The sequence below is a fragment of the Trachurus trachurus genome (assembly GCF_905171665.1).
Source record: "Trachurus trachurus genome assembly, chromosome: 6".
Taxonomy (NCBI): Eukaryota; Metazoa; Chordata; class Actinopteri; order Carangiformes; family Carangidae; genus Trachurus; species Trachurus trachurus.
The window spans coordinates 31229211-31246172 of NC_139897.1; the positions used below are offsets into that span (position 1 = coordinate 31229211).

Consider the following 16962-nt stretch of genomic DNA (forward strand, 5'->3'; position numbering starts at 1 on the left):
ATTTTGAGACGGGACTTCTCGTAGGCAGCGAAAATACACTGATTAATTGTTCCTCATTCACAGCCGTTTACTGCCTGTGTCTCGGTGCAGCATGATGCGCCGGTGTTTCTCAGTGGGGGGGGCAGAGACCTTTCTACTGCAGAGAGTAAACTTAGTGGCCATTTGCACCTCGTACAGCCCCACATAAAAAAATGCTGGACTATCCCTTTAATATTCTTCTCCTCTCGATCCAGACGCCCAAAGGCAGGTGTGTGACTGATCCAGCTGTCATCATCATCATCATCATCATCATCATCATCATCATCATCATCATCATCATCATCATCATCATCACCACCACACTGACCTCTGAGTGACCTCTGACCCTTCACCTTCTACCAGCTGCAGTAACATGGAGTCACAATCAGTCGCTGCTTCAAACTGAACTTCACACATTTGAACTGAACACAGACAAAAGTCCAACAGGTCCAGTCAGTGAACTCACCTCAGAGTCTCCAGTCGACAGTTTGGACTCTCCAGTCCAGCACACAGAACCTTCACTGATGAATCACTCAGGCCGGTGGTTTTACTCAGGTCCAGTTCTGTCAGGTGGGAGGAGTTGGACTTTAGAGCTGAGGCCACGACTTCACAGAGACTCTCTGAGAGTTCACAACCAACAAGTCTGTGAAGAGAGAAAATATCAAATGTGTCAGAATCAAATCAGATGAAAGCTGCAGTAAAAACACAGTTGATGTGATGAACATCTGAGCTTCAGCTCATCTTCTATGACTGAGTTTGACAGGAGACAATGTGTGTGTGTGTGTGTGTGTGTGTGTGTGTGTGTGTGTATCAGATTAAACTAAGTATTAGTACCCTAATAAAAGACAACAACAACATCAGCACCAACCAGTGACCCACAGTAACGAAATGAGAGATCAGTGGGTTATGCTTGCTATACTAATTTTGTGCATTTAAAAGGATAGTTCAGCTTTTCGAACATTAAAGTAGAACTATGCAGGATTTCAGCTGCAATTATTGTGGCTTGGAGACACTGTGATGGTTGAGTGACCTGTTATGAGGAGAATGGGGTCTAGGCCAATGCACCCCCCACCCCACCCCCAGCGGCTGAAAACCGCACTTGCAAGATCAGTCCTCCGCCCCGGTGTCCCAAATCTTGTCAATGGTTAGAACTATCGCGAGAAACTGCTTTATGACAGTACGAGATAAAAACGCAGATGACATCATGCGTGTCACGAATCATGATTGGTTTGAGCTTGGAGGAAACCATGGAAACACAAAATGTTTGTACTGCTGAAGTTCGGCTTGTGGCTAACACGGAGCTAACGCTAACACAGACACACACACACACACCATGGATCTTTTATAAAACAATGTAATACATCATGACACCCACACACGCCTTTGTGTTTTCTGAACCTTTATTCACGTGTGTGTCTGTGTGTGTGTGTGTGGCCGTGTTAGCGTTAGCTCCGTGTTAGCACTAGCCCAATTAGTAGGGCCTAGCAAACACCGCTCTGACCACGAGCCAACCTGAGCACATCTGGTACCTTCAGCGGCTTTGTTGTAAACAAAAGCACGTGTAAGGAGGTGGAGGAGGTGGTTGCGGCAAGATTTTTTCAGTGACATTTGTCCCCCAGAACCGTGGGGGAGCTCCGGAGAGGGAAAGAAAACAAGAAACCAACTAAGGAGTGAGCTATTTCCGCCCGACTTGCATAGTTCAACTTTAAGTATAATATCTGAAGTAGAAAGTCTCTGTTTTCCCCCACTGAGAAACACCGAAGCCCCACCTATCTATTTTTTTTCTTTCTATTGTAGCATTGAACTGGTGTATTATTTTGAGACGGGACTTTTCTTAGGCAGCGAAAATACACTGATTAATTGTTCCTCATTCACAGCAGAGATCAAGAGATAGTGTTGTGTTGTTCGCGAGTGATTCGTTCGAAGGAACAAATTATTTAAGTGAACGTACTGACTAGAATCACCTCCTGACCTGATTCGTTCCTTTCTCAGTTCAGTAGTTGAGCTCAGCAGCAGCGTGCAGGCCGACAGTGGAACTGCTGTGTGGTCTGTGAATCACTGAATGACCTGCCAATCTGGTGGCGGAGACTCTCATCGCGAGGGAACGGTGCATGTTCAGTGATGCGTTCACTGACAGTCGGGGCTGATGGCTCCAGTTCACTCTCTGAGCGCGTCGTTCACTGCATGTACTGGGGGCTGAGGCCGGCCATTCACTCCGTGTCGTTTGCGAACGTACTGACACGGTGATTCACGTTCGCGCTGTCACTCACTCACGAACCTACTGCACACACAGAACTGCCGCTGGGGAAGCTGTTACTCAGTCACTCACTGGTGATTCGCTGCACCAGAGAACTGCTGCTGCAGACGTGATTCAGGTTCACGTACTGTGCTGAATGTGGCGCTGTGTCACTCTGCCTGGTGTACTGCATGCACAGAGCTGTGTAGCTTCATGTTAAGTCAATGTACTGTGCACAGAGGACTCGCGTTCACCGTGTAGTAATATTTGCTGCTTCTCCTGCGAATGTCTGTACTGTACACTGTACTACGCACGTCCCCTTTCTTTCTTTTTTTTTGCACCGACCCCTCCAGAGAGTGGAGTGGGGGGGGGGGGGGGGGGGGTGATTCGGTGAACGACTAATTTTAAGGAACCGATTCTAGTGATTCAGTACAGTCAAAAGAACTGCCGATCCCATCACTATCAAGAGACCAAGTCACACATGTGCAAGTCTCAGGTAAGTCTCAAGTCTTACCCTGTCACTTTTTTGCAGCTTTGCCGCAGCTAATGGGGATCCGTATAATAAACAAACAGACACATTCTGTCAAGTCAAGTCCAAGTCAAGTCACCTTATTATTGCAATTTCTTTCTTTTCTTTCTTAATAAAGTGACAATGTGTGTCAGTTAACATCATTGGTCAATTCATCTGACATGTTTAAAAAGTATGACAATTAATTGGATTTGCATTGTGATTTGTGATAGGTAGCCTAATCAGTGAAATAGCCAAAAGACAAAAGTCCAACAGGTCCAGTCAGTGAACTCACCTCAGAGTCTCCAGTCTACAGTTTGGACTCTCCAGTCCAGCACACAGAACCTTCACTGATGAGTCACTCAGGTTGTTTCTATTCGGGTAGTTTCTACTCATGTTGGTTTTACTCAGGTCCAGTTCTGTCAGGTGGGAGGGGTTGGACTTCAGAGCTGAGGCCACGACTTCACAGTGACTCTCTGAGAGTTTACAATCACCAAGTCTGTGAAGAGAGAAAATATCAAATGTGTCAGAATCAAATGTGTCAGGTGGAGGCGAAGCTACACTACAGCTGATCAATGAGGAGCATTGATGATGATCTACCAGGTCACTGATGTTCTGCTGCTTCACCTCTTCACTGTTATTGATGAAACAAGTGCAGAGAAAACACTAAAGTTCAACTCAAGTGGCTTCATGTCTGTTTCACATCTGACCTGTTGAACTATAACAACAGGTTCTGCTCTTCTCTTGTTACTGTCCACTACTGCAGCTTCCTCCACTGTGGGATCAATACATATACCAATACCAATCAATACAAATACCAATAAAGGAAAAACATTGGGACTCCAATTAATTTCCTTTCGGGAATGAATAAAGACATTTGATTGATTGATTGATTGATTGATTGATTGATTGATTGATTGATTGATTGATTGATTGATTGATTGATTGATTGATTGATTGATTGATTGATTGATTGACACAAATTAGACCACGGACCCCCATTGGACCAAATTTAGAAGTAAACACCAGAAATACACAAATATTTGTTCTGAGACTGAAGAGCATCACTTATTTATACATTTAAATTAGGGCCAATGGCATGAATTTTTGGAAATATTATAGAGAAATTTCTGGAAAAAAGTGGTCAAATGTCTCCCAAAACATTTAAACATTTCTAGGAAGAAGTGGTAAAAATTCTCAAAAAAAAAGTAAAAATTTTCTCAAAAAAAGTGGTAAAATTTCTCCTAAAAAAGTAAAAGAAAAAAATCAAGAAAAAGTGGTAAAAAAAAAAAAAAACTCTCAAAGACCCCTAGGGGTCCCCGGACCCCATGTTGAGGACCACTGATCTAAACTACTAATCAATAATTATATTGATCATTTCTGGACTCACCGAGCCTTCCTGCAGTTCCTCACAGCTGGGATCAGTCTCAGTCGTCCCTCCTGTATTGTGTTGTACTTGTTCAGGTCGAACTCGTCCAGAACCTGCTCTGACATCTGCAGCATGTAGGCCAGAGCTGAACACTGGATCTCAGAGAGTTTCTCCTTTGATCTGTTCTTTGACTTGAGGAACTGTTGGATCTGCTGATGAACTGACTGGTCCTTCATCTCCGTCAGACAGTGGTAGATGTTGATGCTTCTGTCAGGAGAGATCTTTGTCTTCTTTTCCTTCAGGTTGTTGATGGTTCTCTGGATGGTTTCTGGACTGTTGTCTGTCTGACCCAGCAGACCTCCTAACAGCCTCTGGTTGGACTCCAGAGAGAGGCCATGAAGGAAGCGAACAAACAGGTCCAGGTGACCATTTCTACTTCTAAAGGATTTGTCCAAGACTTTCTTCAGGAAGTCATCCAGGGTTGAATCAACATGTTTTTCTCCCAGGAACTTCTTGAGGACCTGTGTGTTCCTGTTGGTGAAACAGTGGAACATGTAGACTGCAGCCAGAAACTCCTGAACACTCAGATGAACAAAGCAGTAGACTGTTTTCTGGAAGATCACACTCTCTCTTTTGAAGATCTCAGTACAGAGTCCTGAGTTCACCAAGGCCTCTGTGACATCCAGACCACACTGCTCCAGGTCTTCTTGGTAGAACATGATGTTTCCTTCCTCCAGCTGTTCAAACGCCAGCCTCCCCAGCTTCAGAAGAACTTCCCTGTCGGCCTCCGTCAGCTCCTGTGGACTCGTCTCATGTCCTTCATGTCCGTACTTGTTCTTCTTCCTCTTTGTCTGGACCAGCAGGAAGTGTGAGAACAGGTCAGTCGTGGTCTTGGGCAGCTCTCCTCTCTGGTCTGTGGTCAACATGTGCTCCAGAACTGTAGCACTGATCCAGCAGAAGACTGGGACTTGACACATGATGTGGAGGGTCCTGGACGTCTTGATGTGTGAGATGATTCTTCTGGACAGATCTTCATCACTGGACCTCCTCCTGAAGTACTCCTCCATCTGGGCGTCAGTGAAGCCTCGGACCTCTGTTACCCTGTCAACACATGTAGGAGGGATCTGATTGGCTGCTGCAGGTCTGGAGGTGATCCAGACCAGAGCCGAGGGAAGCAGATTCCCCTGGATGAGGTTTGTCAGCAGCACGTTGACTGATGACGTCTGTGTGACATCAGACACAACCTCCCTGTTGTTGAAGTCCAGTGACAGTCGGCTTTCATCCAGGCCGTCAAAGATGAAGAGAAGTTTACAGACAGCCAGCTGCTCTGCTGTGACCTTCTGTAATGTTGGATGGAAAACATGGAGCAGCCCGGGAAGACTCAACCGCTGATCTCTGATCAGGTTCAGCTCCCTGAACGAAAGCAGAACCAGCAGACTGACATCTTGGTTCTCCAAGCCCTCGGCCCAGTCCAGAGTGAACTTCTGCACCGAGAAGGTTTTTCCAACGCCAGCGACGCCATTGGTCAGAACCACTCTGATGGGTCTCTGTTGGACAGGTGAGACTGTAGAGATGTCCTCTCTCTGTTGGACAGGTGAGACCGTAGAGACGTCCTCTCTCTGTTGGACAGGTGAGACCGTAGAGACGTCCTCTCTCTGTAGGACAGGTGAGACCGTAGAGACGTCCTCTCTCTGTTGGACAGGTGAGACCGTAGAGACGTCCTCTCTCTGTTGGACAGGTGAGACCGTAGAGACGTCCTCTCTCTGTTGGACAGGTGAGACCGTAGAGACGTCCTCTCTCTGTTGGACAGGTGAGACTGTAGAGACGTCCTCTCTCTGTTGGACAGGTGAGACCGTAGAGACGTCCTCTCTCTGTTGGACAGGTGAGACCGTAGAGACGTCCTCTCTCTGTTGGACAGGTGAGACCGTAGAGACGTCCTCTCTCTGTTGGACAGGTGAGACTGTAGAGAAGTCCTCTCTCTGTTGGACAGGTGAGACCGTAGAGATGTCCTCTTTCTGTTGGACAGGTGAGACCGTAGAGATGTCCTCTCTGTGCTGGACTGGTAAGTCTTTAAAGATGTCGTTGCACTTGATTGTAGTGTCATGGAGGGTCTTCTTCTTGGACGTTGTCTCCAGCTGTCTCACCTCATGTTGGGTATTAACCTCTTCACTCTGTCCCTCTGTGATGTAGAGCTCAGTGTAGATCCTGTTGAGGAGGGTTACACTTCCTGTTCCACTTCCTGTTGCCTCAGTTCCTTCAGTCACTCGTTCACATCTGCTCCTCAGACTGATCTTATGTTGATCTAAAACCTCCTGCAGACCACGATCTGCTGAGAGACAAGAGACAGAGTCAGACTGAAGACAGAGTCTGACAATCTGATAAGATTATTCTCATCAGCTACAGAAAAACTACAGACAACAAAGAGAAGGTTTGAATCATCATCTTAAATGTCAGTGCTGTGTGATGAAAAATGACTCTGGAGAAAACAACAGGTCCTGGTTTCACAAATGACCACATCAGCAGACAGATGTTCAGTCTCACTTTGTCCACAGCTGCTCTGATTGGCTGTCTGCAGCTCACCTCTGGTTCTGGGTCTTTTTCCACACTGGGGACAGGAGGGGGGTCCTGAAGAACCAGACTGGTCCCAGTCTGAGGTGAAGCACTGTCTGCAGAACCAGTGTCCACAGCTGGTGGAGACTGGATCCTTCAGGACGTCCTGACAGAGACCACAGCAGGACAGCTGCTGGTCCACAGAGACACCACTCCTCTTCCTCCTGTCAAGACATTTCTGGATCAACAACATGTCACAGCTCCACATCTGAGCTCTGATTGGTTAACCACCTCAAGGGGGCGGGGCTTCAGTAACCAGAGGAGCAGAGAGAGAGAAAGTAGAGGAAGACGAGTGTCGAGAGACGAGCTGAATGAAGACCTGGTCCTGAACTGGTCTGGTTTCTGTTTCTGTCTTTATCTGTTGACCTTTAAAGGGATATGTGAAATAAACAAACAAACAAACAATTGTCAGTGCAAGCTATTTTTAGACCGGCAGAGCAGAGCCGCGAGCTGCTCAGAGCTATGCTCCGGAGGCTAATGGGATTTCCTCATTTCCCAAACCCATCAAACTCATCAAATACACAATACAACAACTCCAAAACGCTCTGGTGGACAAGTTGTGACCTTCCCATTCAACACGCTATGAGATAATAACGGAACGTTACCAGACAGATTTGTTTTAGAGGTAAATTCAGAGACTGCTGCTGACTGAAATGCGCATAAGCTGTTTTGCATGAATTGGCAATTGGCCAATTTGCTATGTTGAACTATCTCTTTAAATCTGGACTTTAAAACAAACTCTGTTAGTTTGAGTCTCTTCAGTTCTGCGTCGTCTCGTCTGGTTTTTACTCCAAATGTGTGAAATGATTGACAAGCTGTTGGTGGTGTTTTCCTCTTTCAGACACTGATCATGTGTGTGATGTTGGTTCTGGACTGAGTCCTATCAGCTCTTTAACTAATGAGCTCCTCATCCAGACGCTGCTGTGTGGCTCTAATGAACCTGTGTTGGAGCTCTGATCCAGTGTGAGGAGACTGAAGCTGACAACAGAAGCTTCAGCAGCTCCACCTGAGCTTCACTACATGTTGTGGAGAAGCTCAGACAGTCACAGACAGGAAACAGGAAACACTGATCACTCCTGTCTGGTTCCTGACTTTTCAAAATAAAAGTCTGTGTGTATCAGCTGCTTTAATCTCCACTGTGACTTCAGTTTAAAGGCTCAGATGTGTGGATCATTAAAGTGTTGGTGCAGCAACGTTCACACTGACTGAGGCTGATGACACAGGAACATGAGGACGCTGTGCTTCATCAGTCTGATGGACAGAGTGTGTGTGCATGTTTCTGTCTCTGAGGTTTGTTGTGAACCTTCAGAGTCTGATGGATCTGGTTCCTGGTTTCTCTCTGTTTCCTTCACATGAGTCTAATGACTGAATCATCTTCAGCTCAGTTTACAGTAGAAACCGTCTCTTACCGGGACTCTGAAGGTCCAGGTCCAGGTCCAGGTCCAGGTCCAGGTCCAGGTCCAGGTCCAGGTCCAGGTCCAGGTCCAGGTCCAGGTCCAGGTCCAGGTCCAAGACTGAAGACTGGAGGATTCCATTGTTTGGACCAGTCACTCTTCATGGACAGACAGATGGATCCTGGAGACTCTGCTCTCAGTCTGTGGTTCTGACCTCTGCAAACACAAACATGTTTTTATTCACTGATCAGTTCTCTGATCACAGATGCATTGTGGGAAGTCTCCAGTGACGTCAGCGTCCAGCACCACACACTGTAGTGAAGGATGGAAGCAGCAGCATCATAGACAACAGTGTAGAGTCAGTCATTAACTGTGTCCAGTGTCCAGCTGCTGAACATCTGTCTCACATCAGCTCTACACAGGATCACACACTGACACACACATACACACACACACACACACACATACAGAGGACACACAACACAGGCAGGCTTGGGGAGTAATGGATTACATGTAATGGCCTAAGAGAAAAAAGAAGTAAACTGTAATCTGTTACAGTACAGAAAAAATATGTCATCAGATTGCTGGTCTGTTTGTTAAAATGAGGATTACTTCTTGTCAGGATTACATTTTTAAAATGTTGCAGTTTTCCTCCTCCACTATTATTTTCTATTTCCTTCATGACGTCCTGTCAGCTTCAGGACTCTGACTGACCGATGACTCATGGTCGATTGTCACGGGAGTTTGTCCATTGTGTTTTATTTTGAAATTTACCGGCTGCTCGGTGAGTTTGACTTCCTGTTTTGAGTGATCTAATCGACGTGGATTGATGTGTGCTGGTTGTGTGATATTTTTAAAGGGATAGTACAACATTTTGGCTAATTGGCCCATTACCATAATCCCTATAGTCATAGCAGTAGGTTCGTTACCTTTAATTGTCGGTGCAAGCTATTTTTAGAACGGCGGAGCAGAGCCACGAGCTGCTCAGAGCTACGCTACGCTACGGAGGCTCATGGGATTTCTTGGTCACTCAGCCACTCCCTATTTAAAGATGGCTCTCAGCCACTATCGAATGTTTGCCTGATGAAGGTCGGTTAGACCGAAACGTTGCAGCAATAAACAGTCGATGAAGCAAGTTATTCAGTGTGCAGGACTCCACTTTCTTTCCATTTCTTGGTTTCCCTCATCAAACTCATCAAATACACAATCCAACAACTCCAAGATGACTGTTGTCATCTGCTGCTGGTAACATTGTAATTTCCTGCAAAGGATTAATAAAGTATCTTTAAAGCAGAAGTAAGTGGAATATTTGTGTTAATATAAGTCTTAAATAGTTCTATCTTCCGACAGCAATCACTTCTATAGAGTGTTTGGTCTGAAACACGGGTCTGTCAGTCACTCTGCTCTGCTGTAAGCCGAGGAGAAAACTTTCCTTGTATCCTACAACCTTTATCCAATGAGGAGAGAGAACGGCATGAAGGGGCGGTCCTCTCTGTGTGTGCAGCCAAGGGATGCGCGTGAATGTGGTGACGTAGGGACGAGGGCGGGGACTGCTAACTCCATCAGCTGACAGGAAGTTAGCCAAAACCACCGGATCACTTACTTCTGCTTCAACTTAAAAACGCTCTGGTGGACAAGTTGTGACCTGCACATTCACCACGCTATGAGATAATAACACAACGTTACCAGACAGAGTTGTTTTAGAGGTAAATGCAGAGACTGCTTGATGAAAAGCTGTGCCCGATGGAAATGCGCATCAGCGGTTTTGCATGAATTTACTCCCATGAGCCTCCGTAGCGTAGCTCTGAGCAGCTCACTGCTCTGCTCCGCTGTTCTAAGAAAAAGTTTGCACCGACAATTAAAGGTAACGAACCTACTGCTAAAACTATAGGGATTATGGCAATGGACCAATTTTCCAGAATGTTGAACTATACCTTTAATTTGAATATTTGGTAATGAAGTAATCCAAAAGTAACTAAAAAAGTAATCATTACTTGTACTTGTGATACTTAGAGTTAGTAGTTAGTAACTTAGAGTAAGTTACTGATGACATTATTTTAACATGTAAATTGTAATTATATTGTACTGGATTACATATTTAAAGTAACCCTCCAAACCTGCACACAGGTCTGAATCTGGTCTCTTACTGTGACTCTGGAGGTCCAGGTCCAGGTCCAGGTCCAGGTCCAGGTCCAGGTCCAGGTCCAGGTCCAGGTCCAGGTCCAGGTCCAGGTCCAAGACTGAAGTTTATAGGTTGTTCTTTAGACATGTCACTCTTCATGGACAGACAGATGGATCCTGGAGACTCTGCTCTCAGTCTGTGGTTCTGACCTCTGCAAACACAAACATGTTTTTATTCACATCACATTGATCAGTGATCAGTTCTCTGATCACAGATGCATTGTGGGAAGTCTCCAGTGACGTCAGCGTCCAGCACCACACACTGTAGTGAAGGATGGAAGCAACACAGCAGCATCATAGACAACAGTGTAGAGTCAGTCAGTCAGTAACTGTGTCCAGTGTCCAGCTGCTGAACATCTGTCTCACATCAGCTTTACACAGGATCACACACTGACACACACACACGGAGAGGACACACACACTGGCAGGCTTGGGGAGTAATGGATTACATGGCGTAAGAAAAGAAAAAAGAAGAAAACTGTAATCTGTTACAGTAGAAAAAACATGTCATCAGATTGCTGGTCTATTTGTTAAAATGAGGATTACTTCTTGTCAGGATTACATTTTTAAAATCTTGCAGTTTTCCTCCTCCACTATTATTTTTTATTTCCTTCATGACGTCCTGTCAGCTTCAGAACTCTGACTGACCGGTGACTCATGGTCGTTTGTCACGGGAGTTTGTCCATTGTGTTTTATTTTGAAATTTACTGGCTGCTCGGTGAGTTTGACTTCCTGTTTTGAGTGATCTAATCGACGTGGATTGATGTCTGCTGGTTGTCTGATATTTTTAAAGGGGTAGTACAACATTTTGGCTAATTGGCCCATTACCATAACCCCTATAGTCATAGCAGTAGGTTCGTTACCTTTAATTGTCGGTGCAAGCTGTTTTTAGAACGGCGGAGCAGAGCCACGAGCTGCTCAGAGCTACGCTACGGAGGCTCATGGGATTTCTTGGTCACTCAGCCACTCCCTATTTAAAGATGGCTCTCAGCCACTATCGAATGTTTGCCTGATGAAGGTCGGTTAGACCGAAACGTTGCAGCAATAAACAGTCGATGAAGCAAGTTATTCAGTGTGCGGGACTCCACTTTCTTTCCATTTCTTGGTTTCCCTCATCAAACTCATCAAATACACAATCCAACAACTCCAAGATGACTGTTGTCATCTGCTGCTGGTAACATTGTAATTTCCAAAGGATACTTTAAAGTATCTTTAAAGCAGAAGTAAGTGGAATATTTGTGTTAATATAAGTCTTAAATAGTTCTATCTTCTGACAGCAATCACTTCTATAGAGTGTTTGGTCTGAAACACGGGTCTGTCAGTCACTCTGCTCTGCTCCATCGGCTGACAGGAAGTTAGCCAAAACCACCGGATCGCTTACTTCTGCTTCAACTTAAAAACGCTCTGGTGGACAAGTTGTGACCTGCACATTCACCACGCTATGAGATAATAACACAACGTTACCAGACAGAGTTGTTTTAGAGGTAAATGCAGAGACTGCTTGATGAAAAGCTGTCCCCGATGGAAATGTGCATCAGCGGTTTTGCATGAATTTACTCCCATGAGCAGCTCACTGCTCTGCTCCGCTGTTCTAAGAAAAAGTTTGCACCGACAATTAAAGGTAACGAACCTACTGCTAAAACTATAGGGATTATGGCAATGGACCAATTTGCCAGAATGTTGAACTATACCTTTAATTTGAATATTTGGAAATGAAGTAATCCAAAAGTAACTAAAAAAGTAATCATTACTTGTACTTGTGATACTTGGAGTTAGTAGTTAGTAACTTAGAGTAAGTTACTGATTACATTATTTTAACATGTAAATTGTAATTATATTGTAATGGATTACATATTTAAAGTAACCCTCCAAACCTGCACACAGGTCTGAATCTGGTCTCTTACTGTGACTCTGGAGGTCCAGGTCCAAGACTGAAGTTTGGAAAATGTCCCATGGACCAGTCACTCCTCATAGACAGACAGATGGATCCTGGAGACTCTGCTCTCAGTCTGTGGTTCTGACCTCTGCAAACACAAACATGTTTTTATTCACACACACACATTTCCTCTTCTGTGACGTCACACACACTTCAGGTTTTTATCTGGTCTCTTACTGTGAGTCTGGAGGTTCATGTTTGGACCGGTCACTCTCCAGAGACTTTGATCTGTCCTCCTGTTCCTCCACATTAACACTCATCTTCAGGACTTCAGTCAGTCTGAGAGGGAAACCAGTAACACACACACACACACACACACACACACACACACACACACACACACACACACACACACACACACACACACACACACACACACACACACACAGAATCAAGACACACCCAAACTATAATCACGTCCTTGTCTGATCCAGTCGTTGACCTCCACCACTCATAGGACTTTGACATTAAATCCATGTTCATCCAGTCACCGTGACCTTTGACCTTTGATGTTTGTTCTGAGTTTGAAGAAGTTGTGTGGAGGTGAATCTGAGACAATGTGCTGACGTATGTACGGACTACGTCTGACTCTTCTTCCCTCCACAGTCCACACAGACACACTGACTCTCACACTCTGACACAACAACAACAACAACAACAACTATAATAATAATAATAATAATAATAATAATAATAATAATAATGTTGTGTTGACACTCACTCGTCTCCGACTTCAGTTTCTCTCCTTCTGCTCCGTTCACTCTAACATGGCGTCTGAACACCTTTACCTTTTATCTCCTCCCTCTGCTCTGTGTTTACAGGAAATCACAAGATCATGGCGACAGAGGGAGGGGAAGTCTCTTTCTACAGTAGAGTGGCGCCACCTGCTGGGTAACTCCTGGTATTACACCTGTATGGACAGGTGAACTCTGACACCATGAATAAACAGTGAGCTGAGATCCAGCTGTGGTAGAAGAGCTGCTGAGAGATTTAAAGACACTCCACTACAAGTTACAGCTCAGTCTGTTGAGGAATTGATTTGCTTTCATATCAGGCAAAAGTTTCAGAAACCACAACACAAATGTATAAAACCACAACCTGCAAAACCATTAAATAACAACAAGTGGCTGCAGGTCCAAGAATGTAACAGAGAGACTGAGGCCAAACTTTAGTTTCTTTTGTTCTGATGGCTAAGGTGACAGAACCAACAACTCACACTAAGAGAAAGAGATTCAACACAAGCAGAGTAAAGCATGTTCATTCTGGTCCTATCAACATTGAAACTGCATAAATAAAGAGAGATGTCAGCTGTCTGTGTCCAATCAGAAATGCTGCAAAGACTCGCTTCAACGAGGAGAAGCAGGCGATCTGCAGAGACCTGCTGCTGCCCATCCCCACCCACCCCTCACTCAAAGTGGATGTGAGGACCTCGTCAGAATGTGTCTGCCTTGTTCTTTTTGTCCCAGAAATTACCCATTAAAAGCACGTTTGTGTGTAATTTACCTGAATCAAAACTGTCCCATTTTAGAGGGAACAGACTGTCTCTATTTTGTTCTTTCACCCATGACCCCTATTTGTTTAGAGTTAAACGTTGAAGTGGATGTTCCTTGGTTTTCTGGGCCAACTCTAAAAACCTTTAAAAACTTGGGTATTTATTGATAAATTCACCTTTAGCACTGAGTAATGTCTCAGGTACATGATGGACAAAGCAGGTCTGAAGTGTTGCTGCTGTTTGTCTCTGACCTCTCTGGGCCACCGTAGGAATTGACAGTTTGTGATGACGTCTCGCTCTTGTTTCTATGACTTTGAAAGTTCAAACTGGTCCTTTACACAAATGGATCCACCATATGAATATGATGTAACTGACTAATGAGATTTTAATAAATTAAAGTCAGTGTGGAAAAAAAAGCATGTTTGTAGGGCGAACTTTGACGGGAGCCACTTGCCCGGTTGAAGAGCGTTAGCTGGGCTGCAGGCTGCCTGCCCGGCTCAATACTGGAGCCACCTCAATAAAAGTATTATCCATCCCTCACGTATACAGAAAAACAACTGAAAACAGGGCCCAGGTTGGAATTTTTTTTTTTATATTCAGCTCTTATGTGCAGAGACTGTCACTAATCTTCACTACGACTTAAATCAGTTGCAGCATTACCGTTACCATCAGCATTGTTACAGTTGTTACTGTGATGTTCTGATTAAATCTGACTCTGTATTTAGTCAAATCTTCTTCTACTGGTCCATTAACCACAGAGAAATAAACCTGATTCCTTTTTGTTACTGAACATCTCAGATCTCATTGTATCATTGTAGACTTGGAGGAGCAGCCTGGCTCTGTGTAACTGTTGGAGACAGAATTTCATGAGTTAATGAAGTGGTTTAAAAGGTTAATAAATAAGTAAACATCCATAAATAATTAAAAATGAGAGAGTAAAGAGAAAGAAAGAGTTTCAATGTGAGGTCTATTTTATTTTTGAGTCCAGTCACATGACTTTGTTGTTGTGAGGAATTGTGGGTAGAAGGAGACCGCGCGCATAGAGCTAAGAGAGTCTGGATACATGGCGGACGCCTGGTCAGAAAAGAAAACAGACTACACTATGTTCTAGAGGCGCACACGGTAAATATACTTCTGTTTGCCTGTGTATTATTTTGGTTATTTCTAATGGGACTGTATTCTGTTTATTATTGTGCGCTGCATCGGCCTCACTTAGATTTTTATGTTTCAGTTTTCACGGTGTATCAAGATTGTTTGTGGTGTCGTCGTCGGAGGAGAATGAGGAGGAAATAAAAAGATGAACCTTGACATCAGTATGATTCCTGGCCTTTTTCAACAACGAGTGCAGCTACAAGTACAAGGGTTAAGGCCTGAGAGTTAGGAAGAGTGAAGTGTTATTGATGTTCAGGCAGCCATTGTCCACATTATTCCTATAATAATTACAAGCATATGTTATACATTTAAAGTGATTGTAACAATTATACATGTTATTTATGTGGCAGAAATTGGTGGAGGTGGTCCTGAGAATATTGACCAGTCTATCTATCAGTCTACCAGTCTATGTATCTTCATGTAGTAACCAGATAGTTATTACATAGTAACCAGATAGTTATAGTGATTTGTTTAATGAATCCTGTTCCTCAATACTATGTATTGCTGATGCCCTATGATGGCAGCACTAAGAACTGATTATATTATGAGCACTAACTACCTTGTGCCACCGCAAACGTGTGTTATGGCCTTACAAATGTATATTTATTAATGTGAATTGAATGTGTCTTTGGTCTTTTGGTGCTATCGCAAATGTGTGTATTGTCTTACAAATGTATATTTATTAATATGTCTTTGGTATTTTACCTCATTGTTGCTTTTTTTTAAGGTTGCCTTTTATCATCAGGCAGAGGGACTGGCGATGAAAATGAGCTTTTTTAGCTAACTCGGGTGCTTTTACGTCACGGTGACAGACAACAGAGATGATGGGTGAGAGGAGATGGTTCAAGAACCACAGCCTTAGTGGTGTTTCTCCCCACTAAGGTTAAATACCTGGGACTCCCCAGACATTTTTTTTTTTTTAGAAATGAAGAAGCCTTATTGATGAAAGGTGAAACGTCTTCAAGCAACCAAGAAAAGAAGTCCGGTTGCCTTCGATTCAGCACTTAAAGACTACGATGACCTGGGCCACCTAAGAACCTCCACAGACATGGATCAAAGCTCTTCTATCTGTCTATCTGTCAATGTCAACATTCCAGTTTGTGATGACGTCTCACTCTTTCTTTGACTTTGAATTTACTTTGGACAAATTGATCCACCATATGAAGGTGATATAATTGACTAATGTTATTTTAATAAATGACAGTAAAACAACAACAAGTTTCGAGGTTGATTTGATTCATGTCGTCTGAGCAGCAATGCAAACCACAAATATATTCAGTTTACCATGATACAGAACAGAAAGTCAGACAGGGAACAATAAATCCATCTATTATGTATCTGTTTCAAAATCACACCGATGGTCCTGAGGATTTTCTCGACCAGACTTCTGCTGCTTGTTTGATGAAAATGAGGAATTTAAACCCCTGATACAGAAACTGGATCGATCCTCGACATGTAAAACACATATTTATTACCCACTATGAAATTAACAGATGATTTTTTAGACCTCTTTTTAACACATTTTCAAGCTGATGTGCATTAGGGTTAGGGTTAGGGTTAGCAACCAGAATACAAGATTGACATCAGGTTGGTCCAATGACAGTTCCCAAATAAGCCCTTGGTTACTGTTGCTATGTCCGTAAAGCTTTCACTCCTATGCTCCTGTAAGAAATACAGAGTTTCCAGTGATATTTGCATCGGTTTCAAAGGAAACACCAGCACATTACTGGATAAACTGTTCAGAGAGAAGCAGTCAGAGAGATCCTTCATAGTTTTCAGTGACGTGTCGGCAGCAACAAGGACTGTTGATTTTCCCATCTATCAACCCACAAATAAAAGTAAGACACGTTGTCAAACTGCAAGTTTTGGACGAGTGATCCATATCCAGCTCTCACCGCTGATTTTCTTTTTTTTTTTGTCCACTGCTGTATTTCAGTCAGTGAAAAAAGAAACTGTCCCTGCCTGGAGAATCCCTCGTCTAAAAGCCCAGGTAAAAGCTTTAAAAGTACAAGTATGTATTTAAATTGAGTGGAACACTTTGCTTTGTTATTTATAATTCCATATTT

At 43.8% G+C, this 16962-nt stretch overlaps 1 protein-coding gene across 1 annotated transcript in view; it reads right to left on the reverse strand.

Annotated features, from left to right (window-relative positions):
* The window catches only part of LOC310987539 (NACHT, LRR and PYD domains-containing protein 12-like), a 79798-nt gene that overhangs the window by 19072 nt on the left and 43764 nt on the right, over nt 1-16962 (reverse strand). The window contains exons 5-11 of the mRNA XM_083973847.1: nt 12221-12340; nt 8240-8351; nt 6712-6919; nt 6192-6460; nt 4153-5678; nt 3058-3261; nt 485-661 (exon numbers count right to left, since the gene is read on the reverse strand). Of these exons, the coding sequence (XP_083829973.1) occupies nt 485-661; nt 3058-3261; nt 4153-5678; nt 6192-6460; nt 6712-6919; nt 8240-8351; nt 12221-12340 (2616 nt within the window). The remainder of the gene's footprint in view (nt 1-484; nt 662-3057; nt 3262-4152; nt 5679-6191; nt 6461-6711; nt 6920-8239; nt 8352-12220; nt 12341-16962) is intronic.